Genomic DNA, 15,991 nt, shown 5'->3' with positions numbered 1-15,991 from the left:
ACCTCCAACTATTGAGCTTAGAAGACTGAGAAGATAATGGTATTGGTGAATACATTGCAATTGGAAAGGGTTCCTTGCCTCAGTAAATCATAAAATAATATTGTAATATAATTTTAGGTAATAGGAAGACATTCAATTGGATTTATTCAATTTAGAGATGATTCTTCGGAAATACTGAACAGCCCGGATGGAAGAGCTATTTATACTGACATTTAGGGATCTTCCTGTAAAACTGCCAGGACCCCAGCCAACCACTCTGCTGTAAACCCAACTGTTGATACGCATTCCCCACACAACTTCCAATAAGCTTTAGAGTCCCTCATTCTTAAATATTAACACACAGTAAAAGACTGGCAGACGTTTGGAGAAAGTTTAGAAGACAGCTTATAAAGCTTAAAAGCTTAGAAGTAAAACAGAGACCACAACAAACAGGGAAAGGGCACGTGGAGGAAACAGAGAAAATGCACAAATAAGAATACGTATTAAACACACACACACACACAAACTGTAGTTAATATTGTCAAAGAAATAAAGAAAGAAAATAATGCACTTATAAAACATGAACAGGATGCTATAAAAATGGTGCAAGTAGCAGATGCTCAAAATACTTGATAGAAAAATTTAAAAAGAAAGTTATAATAGAAAGTTTGGAAGATATAATTGAGAAAATACCCCAGGCAGCATAATGCCCCCTACACCTGGATGGAATGGGAGAAAAAAATCCAATGGGAGCAGAAATCTAGTTAATAATTACAGAGAGAGAGACAATAGAGAAAGTTGAACAGGAGAAGAAAATATCACAGAATAAATAAGAAATCTTCCCAGAATTGAAAGATATGAATATTTGGATTGCCCAGACCAACAAATGAAAAAAGGCCTAGATCTAGAAACATTTAATAAATTCGAGCATAGCAGGGAATAAAAGAGAAACCCTAGAAGCTTCCAGAAAGAAAAAAAAGTTACATGAAAAGAATAGGCATAACAATTGTTTGAGACTTCTCCACAGCAATTTTGATTGTAGGCAATGCCTTCCAAATTTACAGGAAAAATGATTCAGCTTAGAATTCTATCCTCAGTTAAACCATAAATCATCTAAAATTATGGATTTTTGGACTCAAAAAAATCCCATGCTGGTGGAAAGTGTTCTTGAGCAAACTTGGGAGAAAATCATGACTTGAAACAAAAAATGAGAAAAAATATAGGATTAAAAGTGGTAAATTGTGGCTCAAAATACTCAGTACTATGGGAAATACCAGGACCCCAGCTGTGCTCCACATTAGAGACCTGCTAGTCCAGATTGGACATCACAGATCGTTGGTAGTAACAGAGCCTTTGGAAAAGTTACTCATGTGGGGGCTGGCCCCGTGGCCGAGTGGTTAAGTTCGCGCGCTCCGCTACAGGCGGCCCAGTGTTTCGTTGGTTCGAATCCTGGGTGCGGACATGGCACTGCTCATCAGACCACGCTGAGGCAGCGTCCCACATGCCACAACTAGAAGAACCCACAACGAAGAATACACAACTATGTACCGGGGGGCTTTGGGGAGAAAAAGGAAAAAATAAAAAATCTTTAAAAAAAAAAAAAAAAAAAAAAAAAAAAAAGTTACTCATGTGCTAAGAAAGCTGCAGAGTCAACAGGAAAAAAATTAGCAATAAATAAATAGAAAACAAAGACAATGAATAAAAACAAAACGAAATGGTAATTAACTTTGTACGAAAAAGGAAACATGTCATAACCCACTTCATGGCTCAAGAAAGATCCATTCTGACACAATTTCAGTAATGTAAACCCACACTTCTCATTTAACCAAAAAGTTGTGGTAACACTGTATTTGGTGAATGGGGACCAGGAGGGAAAGTGGATTTGGGTGGGTAGGAATTCTAACTCCTCTATTATCATAATATAAAGTCAAGAGAGCACACCTAAAAGTGATAAATTGAGAAATAGCAGTATAAACACCTCATTTAAGAGAATGGAATAAGTATTAAAAAAACCAGCTAAAGGAATTAAATAATTGCATCTGAAGGTCAGGAACCAAGAGTAGATAGAGATGGAGAAGAAAAGTTATTGTTTTGCATTGCATCTCTCAATAATATTTGATTTTTAAGAATATGTGCATATATTTACTGGGATAAAAAATAAAATTAACTTACTACTCCCACACCCTCCAAACACACTGTCACACATTAGTCATGAAGTTGGCAATGTGGTTATAAATTCACATATTAAAAAGTGACTCAACAACTGTGAGCTCCTGGCTGGGGGTTAGAAAGTGAAGCTTATGCAGTGAAGGGTAGCAACAATACACTGGTTGTAACATGGATCTCTCTCTAAATGTGATGATCTTCAGTTCTGATCAAAGATGGTACCTTGGAGCCAACAACTTCAGTGAAACTTGGCTTTTGAAAGTAACCTTTATAGAGATGATAAGATTTCAAAAAATAAAAGCTTACAGAATCCTCTGTCAGTCAATTTGTGGACAATAGTAAATACCTTCCAGATTTCCATATGACAATTTCAAATGAGGGTATCCAATTCAAAATTGGATTTGTACACTCTGATATAAAGTATATAAGTGTTTTATTTCATCAATGTTAGTATCATGATATGGCAAAACACGTGTTGTGTTTTCCTGATACAACGGTCATCATGATGAATGATCTGTCACACAATATGTGACTATGTTGGCTACAGACACCAGGCCTCTTTAGAAATGCTGGGAATTTAGAATATGAAGACATTTTATGGCAAAGAATTTTGGATTAAAGAAAAAGGCATTTTCAATTTGCCTATGAGGAAAACAACGCAAAACTAGAATATGAGAGGCGAAGGTTGTTTTTAACCGAAAGAAGTAAATTTTTTCAGCCAGGTTCTACGAAGACTAGTTCATAACTTTTCCATCAGATCCTGTCAGAATATTAACAATAGGAGAGGTCCATGATAATTAGTCAGAAAAAATAAAAGTGACAAGAGCTGACACCCATTAATTTTTTAAAGTAGTATACTTAGAATTAACATGAAATAAAAGACAATGGAGTTGTTAGATAAGAGTTTTGATGAATTTTTATAATGTGTGGTCCTAGGCATTCCATATTCACTTCCACAAATAGTAACTTAAATTCTGCCTCTGGCTTACGATATAGACAGAAAGGGAAAAAGTTTGTGTTGCTGTTCTGTGTTTTTCCCAGCATCACTTCTAAAGTAACTCAGCTACAGTCATCTCAACTCATAGCATCTATTAATACTTAGTGGTAGCAAAACAAAATTGAGGTGAATTTGTTGTTGAAGATAATCTTAAAAGTCAAGTTAACCAATAAAAATAGAAAGCATTCATTATGATGAGACTAACTAATAAACACAATTTATAAGCCAAGTGAACGCCCAATTTTAATTAAAATTGCAATTAAAAACCCTCTAAAACCAAGTGGGTCTGAACAAACACATACACATATAATGAGTCTTTAAAAGGACTCATCAATTTCAAGCACTGGTTGTAATTTCTGCTCTTAACAAGTTTCCCTTTAGAACTCCAAACAGCATTTCAAAAAAGGGTTCCTGAGCTTAAAGAGAAAGTTAGCAAATAATAACAGCTAAAACAGGCGGAAAATAATAGATACCATTAGGAGCCTTGGACGCATTATCTCATTTAATTCTTACAACAACCCTATGAGGGAGGTTCTACTATTATCCTCATTTTACAGAGGAGCAAACTGAAGTACCACCAAGCTAAGCAACCTGCCCCGATGCTGCCTCCTTCCTGTGGACTTTACATTCTTAAGAGAAGAGGGCAAGGTTTCCCCTCACACTGTCCTGCTTACATCCACAGCTCTCCTGGCTTCTTGCCTTCGTCTTTAGTAACGAGTCTACTCTGGCCTGGTGACCCAGCAGTTCACATGCATTTGTTGCTGTTTTTATCTACCTGTTGATACCACCTCACTGTGTATCCCATTCAGGACCGGTGCTGGGATTTATAAGGGGGTTATAAGGGCAGCATCTGTACACTGGAGCCAGCCCTGGACGGCATCTGGCCCTTAGCTAGGGTTTTAGACAGGTCATTTAACCTTCTGGAACTTCAGTTTTATCACTTATAAAATGTAGATGAAAACAACTGCCTTGCAGATAAGCTGAAAGACTGGGGATGAAATATCTAAGAGCCAAGCTAGAACAGAGGAGATAATTCCACCAGCGGCAGCCTCAAAAGACGCCAGAGAGGAGAACCTTGTCTAGTGTTTACCATGGCCTTTTTTTTTTTTTTTTGGTGAGGAAGATGAACATTTGTTGCCAATCTTCCCCTTTTTGCTTGATGAAGGTTGTCTCTGAGCCAACATCTGTGTGCCTATCTCCTTCTATTTTGTATGTGGTACACTGTCACAGCATGGCTTGACAAGCAGTGTGTAGATCCACACCCAGGATCCGAATCTGTGAACCCTGGGCCACCAGGCCACCAAAGCGAAGCATGTGAAATTAACCACTAAGCCACCAGGCCAGCCCTTACCATGGCATTTTTAATAGCCAGATTCTTAAAAGCTTTTTGTTAGTACTATAGTGACCATGAAATAATTATCAGATTCTTAGTAACACTAAAATAAGAACAATCCATTTGACAGGTTCTTCAAGGTGATAAACGGTTTCTATTTTTATGAACAATTGTTATTAAGTCCATACTACTTAGTGTTTTCATAAGGAGCAAAAATACTTTTAGTATAATGGAGCTGCAGGGAACCTGAAATAGTCAACCCCCCAATTTTGGGGATGAAGAACTTGAAGCCCATGGAAATTATGTGACTTGACTTGTGTCTTAATGTTCTTCAGAGACACAGCCTCTAAACAGATCACACTGAAATTTGAAACTAATAAATTCTATAAATGATTGATAACACTGGAGGTAAACACAATCATCTTACCTGTAAGAACCGTACATAACTTTCTGACAGTCAATTAACAAAAACTTCTGCTCCAATTTTCCATGAAATTTTGCTCCTGTTTTTGAAAGATAGTCTTGGCCTTTTACTGTCCGTACTCGAATATTCTAGAATTTTAAATATAAATATAAAGTAAAAATTATGGCTAGAAAGGGGATATTTTGAAAAGTAAAATATATGACCATATAAAACCTTAATACCTAAAAAGCATACTTGAAATAATTTTTAAGAACACATAACAAAAAAAATAGTGAAAAGCAAATTTTGAAACGTCACCCAAAAAAGAAATAAATACTCAAGGGAAATAGTCACTTAAAATGTATTTTAACATAAGTTAAACAGGAGATTCTACTTTTCATTTACACAGAATGGTTTCATAAATCACTTAGGGTCCTACTTCAAGAGATCCTCTTAGAGTATAGCGGCACGATGCCAAAATGACATACTTGGTCATCCACTCTCGTTTTAAAAAGTCAAATGTAACTGAAAACACTATGCCAAACGTTTGTGATAAGCAACATCTGCTGAACGAAAGACTCATTCAAGTCAGTAGTTTTAAGGTTGTGCTTGCCAAACTGAAACATTACCTATCATGGGCAGCAAAGTTAACTCAGAAACGTACGTGCCCACCATCAAGAAAAGCATGATAAAAACCATCATGAAGATGCGTGTTTTCAGTCACATTCTGGAAAGCACAAGGGGACCTTTCTGTGATCAGTCATCATGCCACCCTAAATATATATATTTTTCTGTTTTACCTTTGGAGTAATACAGCTTAACATGCCTTAAATTCAACTGAGATAAAAAAGGTACACGGAAACTAAAAATTAGGATACACAACCACACACCGAAGCTTTAAAAAAAAAATACACTAAATACTTAAAAAAAAACACATGGAAAAACCACATGGAATTCTTACCCTGAGACGTTGAACTTGACAGCCCTGTTTCTCAGTCATACTTAGGAAATGATTAAAGTTGAATTCATCGAGCAGGATGTATACAGATATCCCTCGAGTTGATGCCTCCACTATTTCTTTGAAAATGTCCACATCTGTAAATATATCCATCACTAAAGCAATAACCTGTGTAAGATAAGAATATAAAACAACTTTAGATCCCCAATAGGGAAAGATCTAGAAATTGCTTGCTTTCAGTAAAAACTGGATAAAATAGGGGGCTGGCCCCATGGCCGAGTGGTTAAGTTCGCGTGCTCTGCTGCAGGCGGCCCAGTGTTTCATTGGTTCGAATCCTGGGCGCGGACATGGCAGTGCTCATCAAACCACATGCCACAACTAGAAGGACCCACAACGAAGAATATACAACTATGTACCGGGGGGCTTTGAGGAGAAAAAGGCAAAAATAAAATCTTAAAAAAAAAAAAAGAAATGGTATAAGAAGACTTGAAGACCAGAGAATTAAATACATGTGCCTAAAATTAGCTTAGCAGACAGAATAAGCAAAAGAACAAAAATGGACAAAAAAGGTGATATGATTAAGAAGGTACATGAAGAGAGAAAGAGCCTAAACAGGCCTCTAAAACCAAGAGAGTCCAAGTTAACCATTGGAAAGAGAACCATTATTGACTCTGAGAAGCAATGCAAGTGAGATAGTGCTGAACCAAGGGGCAAACCATTCAAATGACCACCTACCATGTGCCAGACGAGAGCAAAATCTCTGCCCTTTGTGAAATTTACATTCTAGTGTGGGAAGAAACTAAAAGCGATAAATATAAGAAATCGATAAATCATGTGATAACCTACAGGATGATAAGTTTACTGCGTAAAAATAGGGCAGGGTAAGGGGGATCATGGGTCACTGGAAATTGAGGAGGAGGGGTTTAGGGTTTTCAGGGTAGGTCTCTTTGAGACAGTGTCCTTTGAACAAAGACATAAAAGGAATTCGGGAAGTCATCAACACAGACATCTTGAGGAATTGTGTCTCAGGAGGAAGGAACCAGCGGTGCACAGGCTCTATGTGAGAAGCATGCCTGGCACATTCAAGAAACAGCAAGGGGGTAGTAGAAATGAAATGAGAAAGGGAAAGGGTAATCGTAATGCCTTGAAGGCCTTATAAAGCCTTCAGCACTTTTTCCTGAATAAGATTGTAAGCTATTAGAGGCTTTTAAGTTGAGGTAAAAATATGATCTGATTTATGTTGAAAAAGTATCATTCTGGAGACTTTGTTAAGAATAGACTTTAAGAGTAGCAGCCAGGGTGGAAACAGGGGGGCCAGTGAGAATTATTGGAGCAATTCAAGTGGGAGGTGACAGTGGCTAGGACCAGATGGTCGTGGTCCTAGTCACCATCAGTGATGAAGAGAAATGGTCAGATACTGGATATTTTTGAGCCACAAGGATTTCTGGATGGATTGAATGTGAGATATAAGAGAAAAGGGGAAAAATAGGATGACAAATTTTTAGTCTTACCAAGCCGAAGGACCAAGTTGTCATCAACTGAGATAGGGAAGAATACAGCTACACTAAATTCTAGGTAGAAGATTAAAAAAGCAAGCTAAGTCTGAGGGGCCTAGATATCCAAGTGGAATGCTGAGTAGAGAAGTCTAGGCCAGAGATGTTGACCGACTGTCAGTGGTGTAAAGATGACAATTAAATCCAAGCCACCAAGGGAGACTGAATAAATAGAAAAGAAGACCAATGACTGAGCCCTCGGACAAAAGGAGGTGCCAGCAGAGGAGAGTGAGGAAACGAAGAGAAGGTGGCATACTGGAAGCCAAGTTAAGACAATGTATCAAGAAGGAGGGTGTGCTCAAGAGTGTCAAATCCTACTGCTAGACCAAGTAACATACGGATTAAGAATTCACTGAATTTAGTAACATACAGGTTAATGATGACTTCCACAAGTGTAGTTTCAGTGGAGTGTAAGAACAAGTGCCTTATTGGAAGGGGTTTAAGCGGAATGGGAGGACAGGAACTGGAAATAGCAAGTATATGCAACTCTTTGAGTAATTTGCCTACAATAAGAAGCAGAGAAATGGAGAGGTAGCTGTGGGTAAAGCTGGACCAAGAGAAGTTGTATTTTTTGCTTTGTTTTAAGGTAAAAGAAATAACAGCATGTCTATATGCTAATAAAATGAAAATTAATGATGCCAAGTGATGGTGGGAGGTGGGGTGGGGAAGGAGAGAATTTCTGAAGCAACGTCTTCCCGGTGGCAATAAGAGATAGGATCTAGTACAAAGGTAAATTAGAGCACAGAGAATAAAGACTAGTAAAAGATTATCTATAATGTCAAGCCAGAAGGCCAAGGATAAGAGTTCAGATGCTGGTGGAAGTGTGGATGTGGCAGTGATGCTAGGCAAGTTCTCTTCGGAATGCTTCACTTTTATCAGTGAACTGGGAAGCAAGGTCTTCAACTGAGAAGACACTGGATTATGGAAGACATGTTGGAGGTATGAGGGAAGGGGTATTAAGCAGTCATCTAGGATGGCAGGAAAAGGAACAGGCTACAGAAATACGGTATGACTGTAGGGAGCATTAAGGACTCACCAGTCATAAAATTAAAATGAATCAATGTGGTTGTGAGTTATTCTCCAACTTTGTTCATCTGCAGGGGTGTAGGCACAGGGCAGGCAGAGTTTGATTTAACCACGGATGCAGTTCTGGCTGCGAGACTATAATAAAGTGAGAGAAGGAAGTAGAATTGAGGGTGCACGTAATTTGGAGTGGCTAAAATGACTGACCACAGGGTTGAAACTAGAGAAAGAGAAGGAGGATGTCATGAATGTGAGAGGCAGTGAACTGGGAGTGGGGCTATGAACTTGAGGTCTTTCTGGGGTCAATGGACAGTTAGATATTAAGGAACTGTTAATTTTTTATGTTGATAGTAATTATTATAAAAAGACATGTCTTATCTTCTAAATATACATATTAATAAAGCTACAGATGAAATGATATGTTGTCTTGGATTTACTTTAGAGATAAAACAAAATTGTCAATGAACTGATAATTGTTGAAGCTGGTTGATGGTACATGAGGGTTCTATATACTATTCTCCCTACTTTTGGAAACTTCCATAGCACAAAGTTGAAAAAAAAAAAAACATGAAATAAAGGAATATTGGATATTAGCAGGTAGCAGAGGAAGTAAGCCAGAAATATGGGTAGAAGTGGTATTCAGGTGGGGATACATGTATTAGGGTAAACAGGATCTGCAGTTATAGGCTGTGATACTATCGAAGACATGACTGGAAGTCAATGGCTGAGGTATATGCGGACAAGATCATGGAAGGAGAGAAGGTCAAGCAACGGGTCTTTAGAAGGATCTCTTACATCTGTATTGAAACTACCAGGAACTGAGACAGGAGTAGTGTTGAAAAGAGTGATGGAGACCAAGGAACAAAAATTGTCACGAAATGAGAGGGAATGGAATGACCTGGGAATAGACACATGGCAACAACAGCCAGGAAAACGAATGGCTACACTGCAAATATGTGAGACGATGAAGAAAGGCATGGATTATATATAAATACATAAACTCATTTTTATTTACTCTTAATAAGACGTTAAAACAAAACACTAGACTATGTTGACATTATACAAGTTGATGACATTCTTTAAACTACCTGTGAAACATATTTCAGATTTTCTCTAGAAGAACAATTTCAATCATTCTAGTGGCCTTGCAAGATCCTTTCCTTGTTTATAAAGGGTATGAGGTGCCAGAAGAAAAGAGAAGCCAGAGATAACAATCTCACCCATGTGTTGTGCCCATTCTTTATAAAATCAAGGACGTGAAAAGCTTCAAATCACACCCGCAATTATTAATTAATGCATTTAGTATGAGTGGTGTGATGATGTATGGACATTGAGATAAAGAAAAGAAAATGTCCATATTATAAACTTATTGGACAAAAATACTTTTAAAAATGGATGTCTGGAGCAGTCTGGCACTAATTTTTTTTTTTAACTAGAAAGGAATTTTGAAAATAAAGAAATATTATTATACAACATAGTATTCTTTAAAAAATTAATCAGTATATCTAAAGAATTTATTGTGAACTTGCCAGGCAGTCTTATGTAACAAATTACTTGAGACTTTGGAAATGAACAAAAACACATTACCAGGATAAACAAAGGTTTTCGTTTGCAAAAAGTAATTGAAGTTACTCAGCCAGTGGATGGTTCTAGCACACCAAAGGTAGAACAGATGACAGTCTCTCTTGCACGACAGATAATACACTGGCTCAGGATCCAGGAGACTGGATTACACATCTTTGACAAGCTTAACTGATGTCAACTGAGTCAGGCAGCCTATCGGGACTCCTGGTTCCCTGAACTCTCACTAGACATGTTGAAAAATTATATAAAAAATTATATAAAATCCACAGAAAATTTCAGCTGTGCCAAGAAAGGCAAAATAAAATGTAGCCCTTTTTTTATGGTGGGTTACATTCCTGGGAAGGAAAAATAGTTAGAAATGTGGTAGGCCAAATCTGATCTAAAGGTATTACATTCCCAGTTAGCTAACTAAATCACACTGTGCTGTAGAAACGACCACAATGACCATATATAATGAAAGAAAAATCATATACCTGATTAGCGTAAGGCTTTTTAAAAGGTACGTCAACTGATTTTATGTCAGTACAGAAAGCAGTTACATTAAATGGTATTCATTAAACTACCACGATGTTCTATAATACTTAAATTCTTCTCTGCTTTTTCATTAATTCCTGTTTTATTCTTGCTTTATAAACTGAAAAAGTAAACAAGTAAATGCATTCATCAGCAACATGAGACTTAGAAAATTTTTATGAAGGTGTTCCAGGTCATTTTTAAGATTTGAGTGAAACTTTGCATCTTTTAGTAGTTTCAGAGAACCCGACTCAGGATGTTGGTTTTCACTCATCCTTCTCACAGCAGTAAATTTTCCTGAAGTGACCCAGACACTGAAGGTCACACTGAATTAAAATATAGATACTGACAATGAATTTACGATAAGTTCATATTCATATCACAATTCAAGGTCATTTAGGATAGTATATAATCAGTTGTTATGTAACACACTGTAATAATAATTCAGAGAAAAAAATTGCTCTATATGTATATGGTTGTTAGCGGTGGATACATAGTACAATGAAAGAGACTAATGGAGCTTCATGCATAAATCTTAAATAAAGAATAAAGATTACTTTTAACCATGCAAGCTGGAAGATTAGCATTGCAAAGACATAGAAGCAAAGATTAGAATGAAGATGACAGTAATATTTTAATAAATGTTTACTGAATTAACCTAAAGTTGAACACAAAGACCATTATACTTATGAATATAGAATAAATTTAGTTAGGATTTATACAGATTATAAAGATTATAAAGGATCTTGAAAATCTGATGTTTGAATTTGATCTAGAGAGCAATATAAATCCTGAAAAAGAAAATATCTGGTCAAGATAGTGTCTTGGGAAAATGTGTGTGATAGCAATATTCATATTGAAAATATCTAAATTCTATTGTCATATTGACTGAAGATTATGAAGCCCCCTTTATTATTTTTATTGTAAAGTTCTTATTTATAAACGCACTGAAATACCAGAAAAAATAAAGTGAGGTAGAAACTAGTGATAAGAAAGATAAAAAGTATAGAACTGAAAATTGATGATAGATTTGACAGAAAATGTTGATTACAATGTTGAGCATGAATATTTGCATTTCCTTAGAAATATCCTTCACAATCTTCAGAATTTTAATTTTGAATCCCATATTGTTTTTCCCATTGTAATCCATTAGGATAGAAAACATTAGCCATATGATTTTATATGACCTAGATACTTAATGAAATGTGAGTATGCCTTAGGTTAATGTTCTGTAGTCACAGAATGGTCATAACCCTCAAAATTGAAAAATTAGGTATTATACCTTTTATGCTTCAAAATACTAAGCACCATTTGAAAGGATTCGGACTTCCTTGGCAATTGCGTGCATAGGTACAGGAGGATTTATTTTTTCCAAGAGAAGAAAAGCTATTCAAATTAAAAAAACAAAAGGATCAATGGAGCTCTACAATAATTGTCTTTATAATAAAATTTGACACAACTAGAAAACTTTAAGAATTGAGTAATAAAAATCAAGGGAAGTGATCACTTAGGGGATATGTATTTCTGAATCTGTAATGCCTGGCAAAAGCAATGTGCTAAATGGATATCAGAAAAAAGAGAGGCTGATATTAATGTGTTTTTATTATATCCTTCTGCAGCCTATGTAACAGAGCGCATTTTGTGTGAAATTTTATATGTAATATATTGTGTGCACTATAATATTGTTTAGTAAATTACAGCTTTCCATTCTGAATACCTCAATTTTGGCCAGTATTTAAGTATCTTTACTAATAGTTCTATCAATATATCAACTGGTTTGGTCTGCCAGAAATTAAGTGATCTTGGAGAAGTCACTGAATGATTCTGAGTCTCAGTGATCTCTATTACACATTAAGTAAACCAGAGAAGATCTTGCATGTACCAAGTTCTAAAATTCTATGTTTCAATAACTATTCATTCACTCCTAATTATCCAACAACTGAATTCAAATGTATACTGTACTTAGCTTATAAAAATCAAACCAAGCATGACTCTGGGAAAGTGAAAAAAATTTGAGTATTGTAATAAAAGTCACTAAGAGATGTAAAGGGGAATGTTTGGGTTCTGTTATGGCCACAATATAAATCTGTAGAACTAATAGGTATGTTTGACAACTCAGAGGAGAAATCGTACAAATTATTTCCCACATTTTTTGCATCGTATCCTATGATTGACAGTGCCTATCCATCACTGTTATGGACTGAATGTTTGTGTCCTTCCAAAATTCATACGTTGAAACCCTAACACCCAACGTGATGATGGTCTTTGGAGGCGGCGCCTTTGGGAGGTGATTAGGTAATGAGGGTGGAGCCTTCAGGAATAGGATTAGTGACTCTACAAAAGAGACCCCAGAGATCACTCTTGCACCTTCAACCATGTCAGGACAGAATGAGAAGACAGCTTTCTACGAACCAGGAAGGGGGTCCCCACCAGACACTGAATCTGCCAGCATCTTGATCTTGGACGTCAGAACTGTGAGAAATAAATGTTTGCTGTTTAAGCCACCCAGCTGATGGTTTTTCTGTTCCAGTAGCCCAAATGAACTAAGACAACCACAAAATGAACTACATTTTTATCTTTATCATAGTTAAGCATAGCCTTGTATCAGCTCTGTGCAAGTAGGCATCTCTGCTTTTGAAAATAGCTTGTATTCTAACACTTCCAGGAATTAGGAGGAAAGAAAGACTGAGGAGCAGATCTAAAAGAAACTGCAAAGAAGAGCCATGGTCCTTCGACTGATTTCACAAATCTATCCTCTTCCACATTCTCATGTCCCCAGCAGTTCCCAAGAAAAAGACTTTTCCTGAAGCTTGGCCTGGCAAGGGTCCCAAGCACGGGCCCCAAAATTCAAGGTTTCAGAGGATCTAGACAGAGTAGTTAGTGCTGGAAAAACGAGCTCGGGAGCTCCCAGCCTCTGTGATCACAGAAGCGGTCCACTTTCCAGAACCTATGAAGGAACTCTGTGGAGAGTCACAGTGAGAGGAGGGAGAGACGGAAGGAGGGAGCGCCCAAGCCGATTCGTCTGTCCAACCAGCAAACGGTTACAGTATCCCTAACTTTGTGCAAAACCCAACTCTTGGTGTGTCAAACGGATGCTCTTTAAAATAAAGATCTGTGCTCTGTCATCACAGCACTAAAAATGCTAGTCTATTCTGCTGATACAGAGGAATCAGAGCCTCATTTTAGTCAAATTCTGGCAACATTTGTAAGAATAGAAGGAGAAAGTTAAAGTTATATATTTATTTAAAAGTGGTAATAGCCTTTACTAGAAAACTATGAAGCATTCATAATTTTTCAAAGACAACATAGACGCTATAGTACACCAATATGTCAAGGTATACAGGTGTGCAGTACAGCCGTGAGGGTACACAGCAGCATTACTTCACTAGGAATGAATTAAAATACCAAAACCTAATATTTATGAGTGACTTTTTTTTACTTTACTTGCAACTTTTAGTATTAAAATTGTCAAACATACGGAAAAGTTGAAAGAATGATACAATGAATAGCCATACTCACCACCAATATTTAAGAAGTGTTAAAATTTTATTTTTTATCTTAATTTTATATAAATGTATTAAGAGATTTGGGGTCAAACTTCAGAATAAAAACTGAGGTAGATTTGATTATGGCTAGAATTTTCACCCAGGGTTTGAGAGAAGGCTTGGCCTGGATGCATGAGGCAACTTGTTAGAATAAAACATTTACTTCACACCCAAAGTCATTTCTTAAAAGTAATAAACATTTCTCCACTTAATTTCTTAATAGCTTGCTATTACCTTTCAATATTGCACAAAAATTGTATGTGCAATTGGTTATTTTCACTGATGATATTTAAACACTTATTACAGATAAAATGAGTTTATTATAGTAACTATTATTTTAAATCATTAATTTGAACTAAGCAAAACTACTAAAAATTCTGACCAAGAAGGCAAACATATGGCAAAACGTAGGTTGTTATTATATTTTAATTTTCTTTAGCTTTTTAATTTTCACTAAAAATGAGTATTAGCATGGCATTAAAATAAGAAATAATTTAAACCATTATTTTAAATTTGGGAGGAAGTCATTAGGAAAGAAATAACTAGGAGTAGAAAATTTTTAAGACACCATTTTAGAGTCTTGTGAAAAATTTAATTCTAAGCAAAACCTCTGTGCCAGACTGAAATATATTTGATCTTCCAGAACAAGTGTTTTTTCATGATTGGGTTAGTGAGATCTTTCCATAATTAACTCCTCATAATGAGTGTCATTATTCTGTTCTACCTAGTTCCCAAGGTAGGTATAACTGAAATATATCAGGCGTTCAAAAAATTTTTGTTGGGATCATCCGCTGGCCACATGGTGCCTGCTCTCACTGAACACAATTTTATGAGAAATTCACTCATGGGAGTATAAATCAATGTGACACTTGCTATAATAAAATTATGACCAAACACCGTAAGGGAATGATGGTTTCTAACTAAGAATTATATGTATCAGTACCTGGAGCCTGCAGTGAGCGAGGTATCCCCTTAGACCTTGTTCAGTAAGGCACTGAGCCTGACTTCTAAGAATTAAATGCCAGTGAATAGTGGATCACAGCACCAGCACACAGAGTCCCTTAGCAGAGAGAATGAGGTCTACACAATAGGACTAGAGGCAAATGAATGACCGTAACATGTACAAAAGTGGGCGCTTCAACAGAAGAATATGGCCATTGCTTGGTAAGCTGTGGAAATAAAGTAGAGTCACAGAGACAAACACCGTCCGTGTTCATTTAAGTACTTTCCAGAGGGGCGAGTGGGTACCCAAAGGCATGAACTTGACCTTTCTGTAATATTGGCCAGGTATACTGGGTTTAGTAATGTCATCGGAGCCAGGTACATTTTAAACATCATATAATGAGTTCTTATTATTCTGATTTTTGTGGCCTTCAAGTATATGGGGTCTTTTATATACATACATACATATATATCGCTTCAGGGAGAGAATGAGCCAGCCAGATAACTCCAATCTGTCAGGACAGTGAGTGCTTACAATGGGCACTGTAAAATGGCATTCAGTCTTCCAAACTTAGTCAATGTGAATTTACTTTAAAGAAATGGATCCGACTTTTAATTCTTAAGTCTAAGGTCGAGAATAAAGACATTGGCAAATTGACTAAAGTAACTTTTTTCCTGAGGCTCTTGGGAGATCTTTACTCTGTAACATAATCATCCATGAGCCTGGGATAGCTACTACCTTATTTGAGTGTCTGTCATGAGGAAAAGAATGAAGGGCACTGCAGGGAGAAAGAGAAGGAGGGAAGAAAGGAGCAAGAATCCGGGTGGGTTAGGAAAGCTGTAGAACAGTGCAGGAAGCGGAGGAAGGGTTCGGGTACCAGGAGCTGAAGCATTAGGAAGACTCAGAGGCAAGGCCGCGCTACCGCAGGACAGCTAGTGACCCAGTGTTGCTGGGAGATGGAAATCTGTTCAGGAGGAGTTAGCCACAGGGTAGA

At 36.8% G+C, this 15,991-nt stretch overlaps 1 protein-coding gene across 6 annotated transcripts in view; it reads right to left on the bottom strand.

The window, feature by feature from the left end:
* The window catches only part of FAM83B (family with sequence similarity 83 member B), an 82,150-nt gene that overhangs the window by 8,507 nt on the left and 57,652 nt on the right, over positions 1-15,991 (bottom strand). For all 6 annotated transcript variants that reach the window (XM_001503204.7, XM_070245701.1, XM_023625119.2 and 3 more), the window contains 2 exons: positions 5,840-6,004; positions 4,903-5,027 (listed from right to left, as the gene is read on the bottom strand). In XM_001503204.7, coding sequence (XP_001503254.4) covers positions 4,903-5,027; positions 5,840-6,004 — 290 coding nt within the window. The remainder of the gene's footprint in view (positions 1-4,902; positions 5,028-5,839; positions 6,005-15,991) is intronic.

The sequence above is a fragment of the Equus caballus genome, chromosome 20 (assembly GCF_041296265.1).
Source record: "Equus caballus isolate H_3958 breed thoroughbred chromosome 20, TB-T2T, whole genome shotgun sequence".
Lineage (NCBI taxonomy): Eukaryota > Metazoa > Chordata > Mammalia > Perissodactyla > Equidae > Equus > Equus caballus.
The sequence above is the reverse complement of the archived record's forward strand: the minus strand, read 5'-3'. Positions and strand labels throughout refer to the sequence as shown.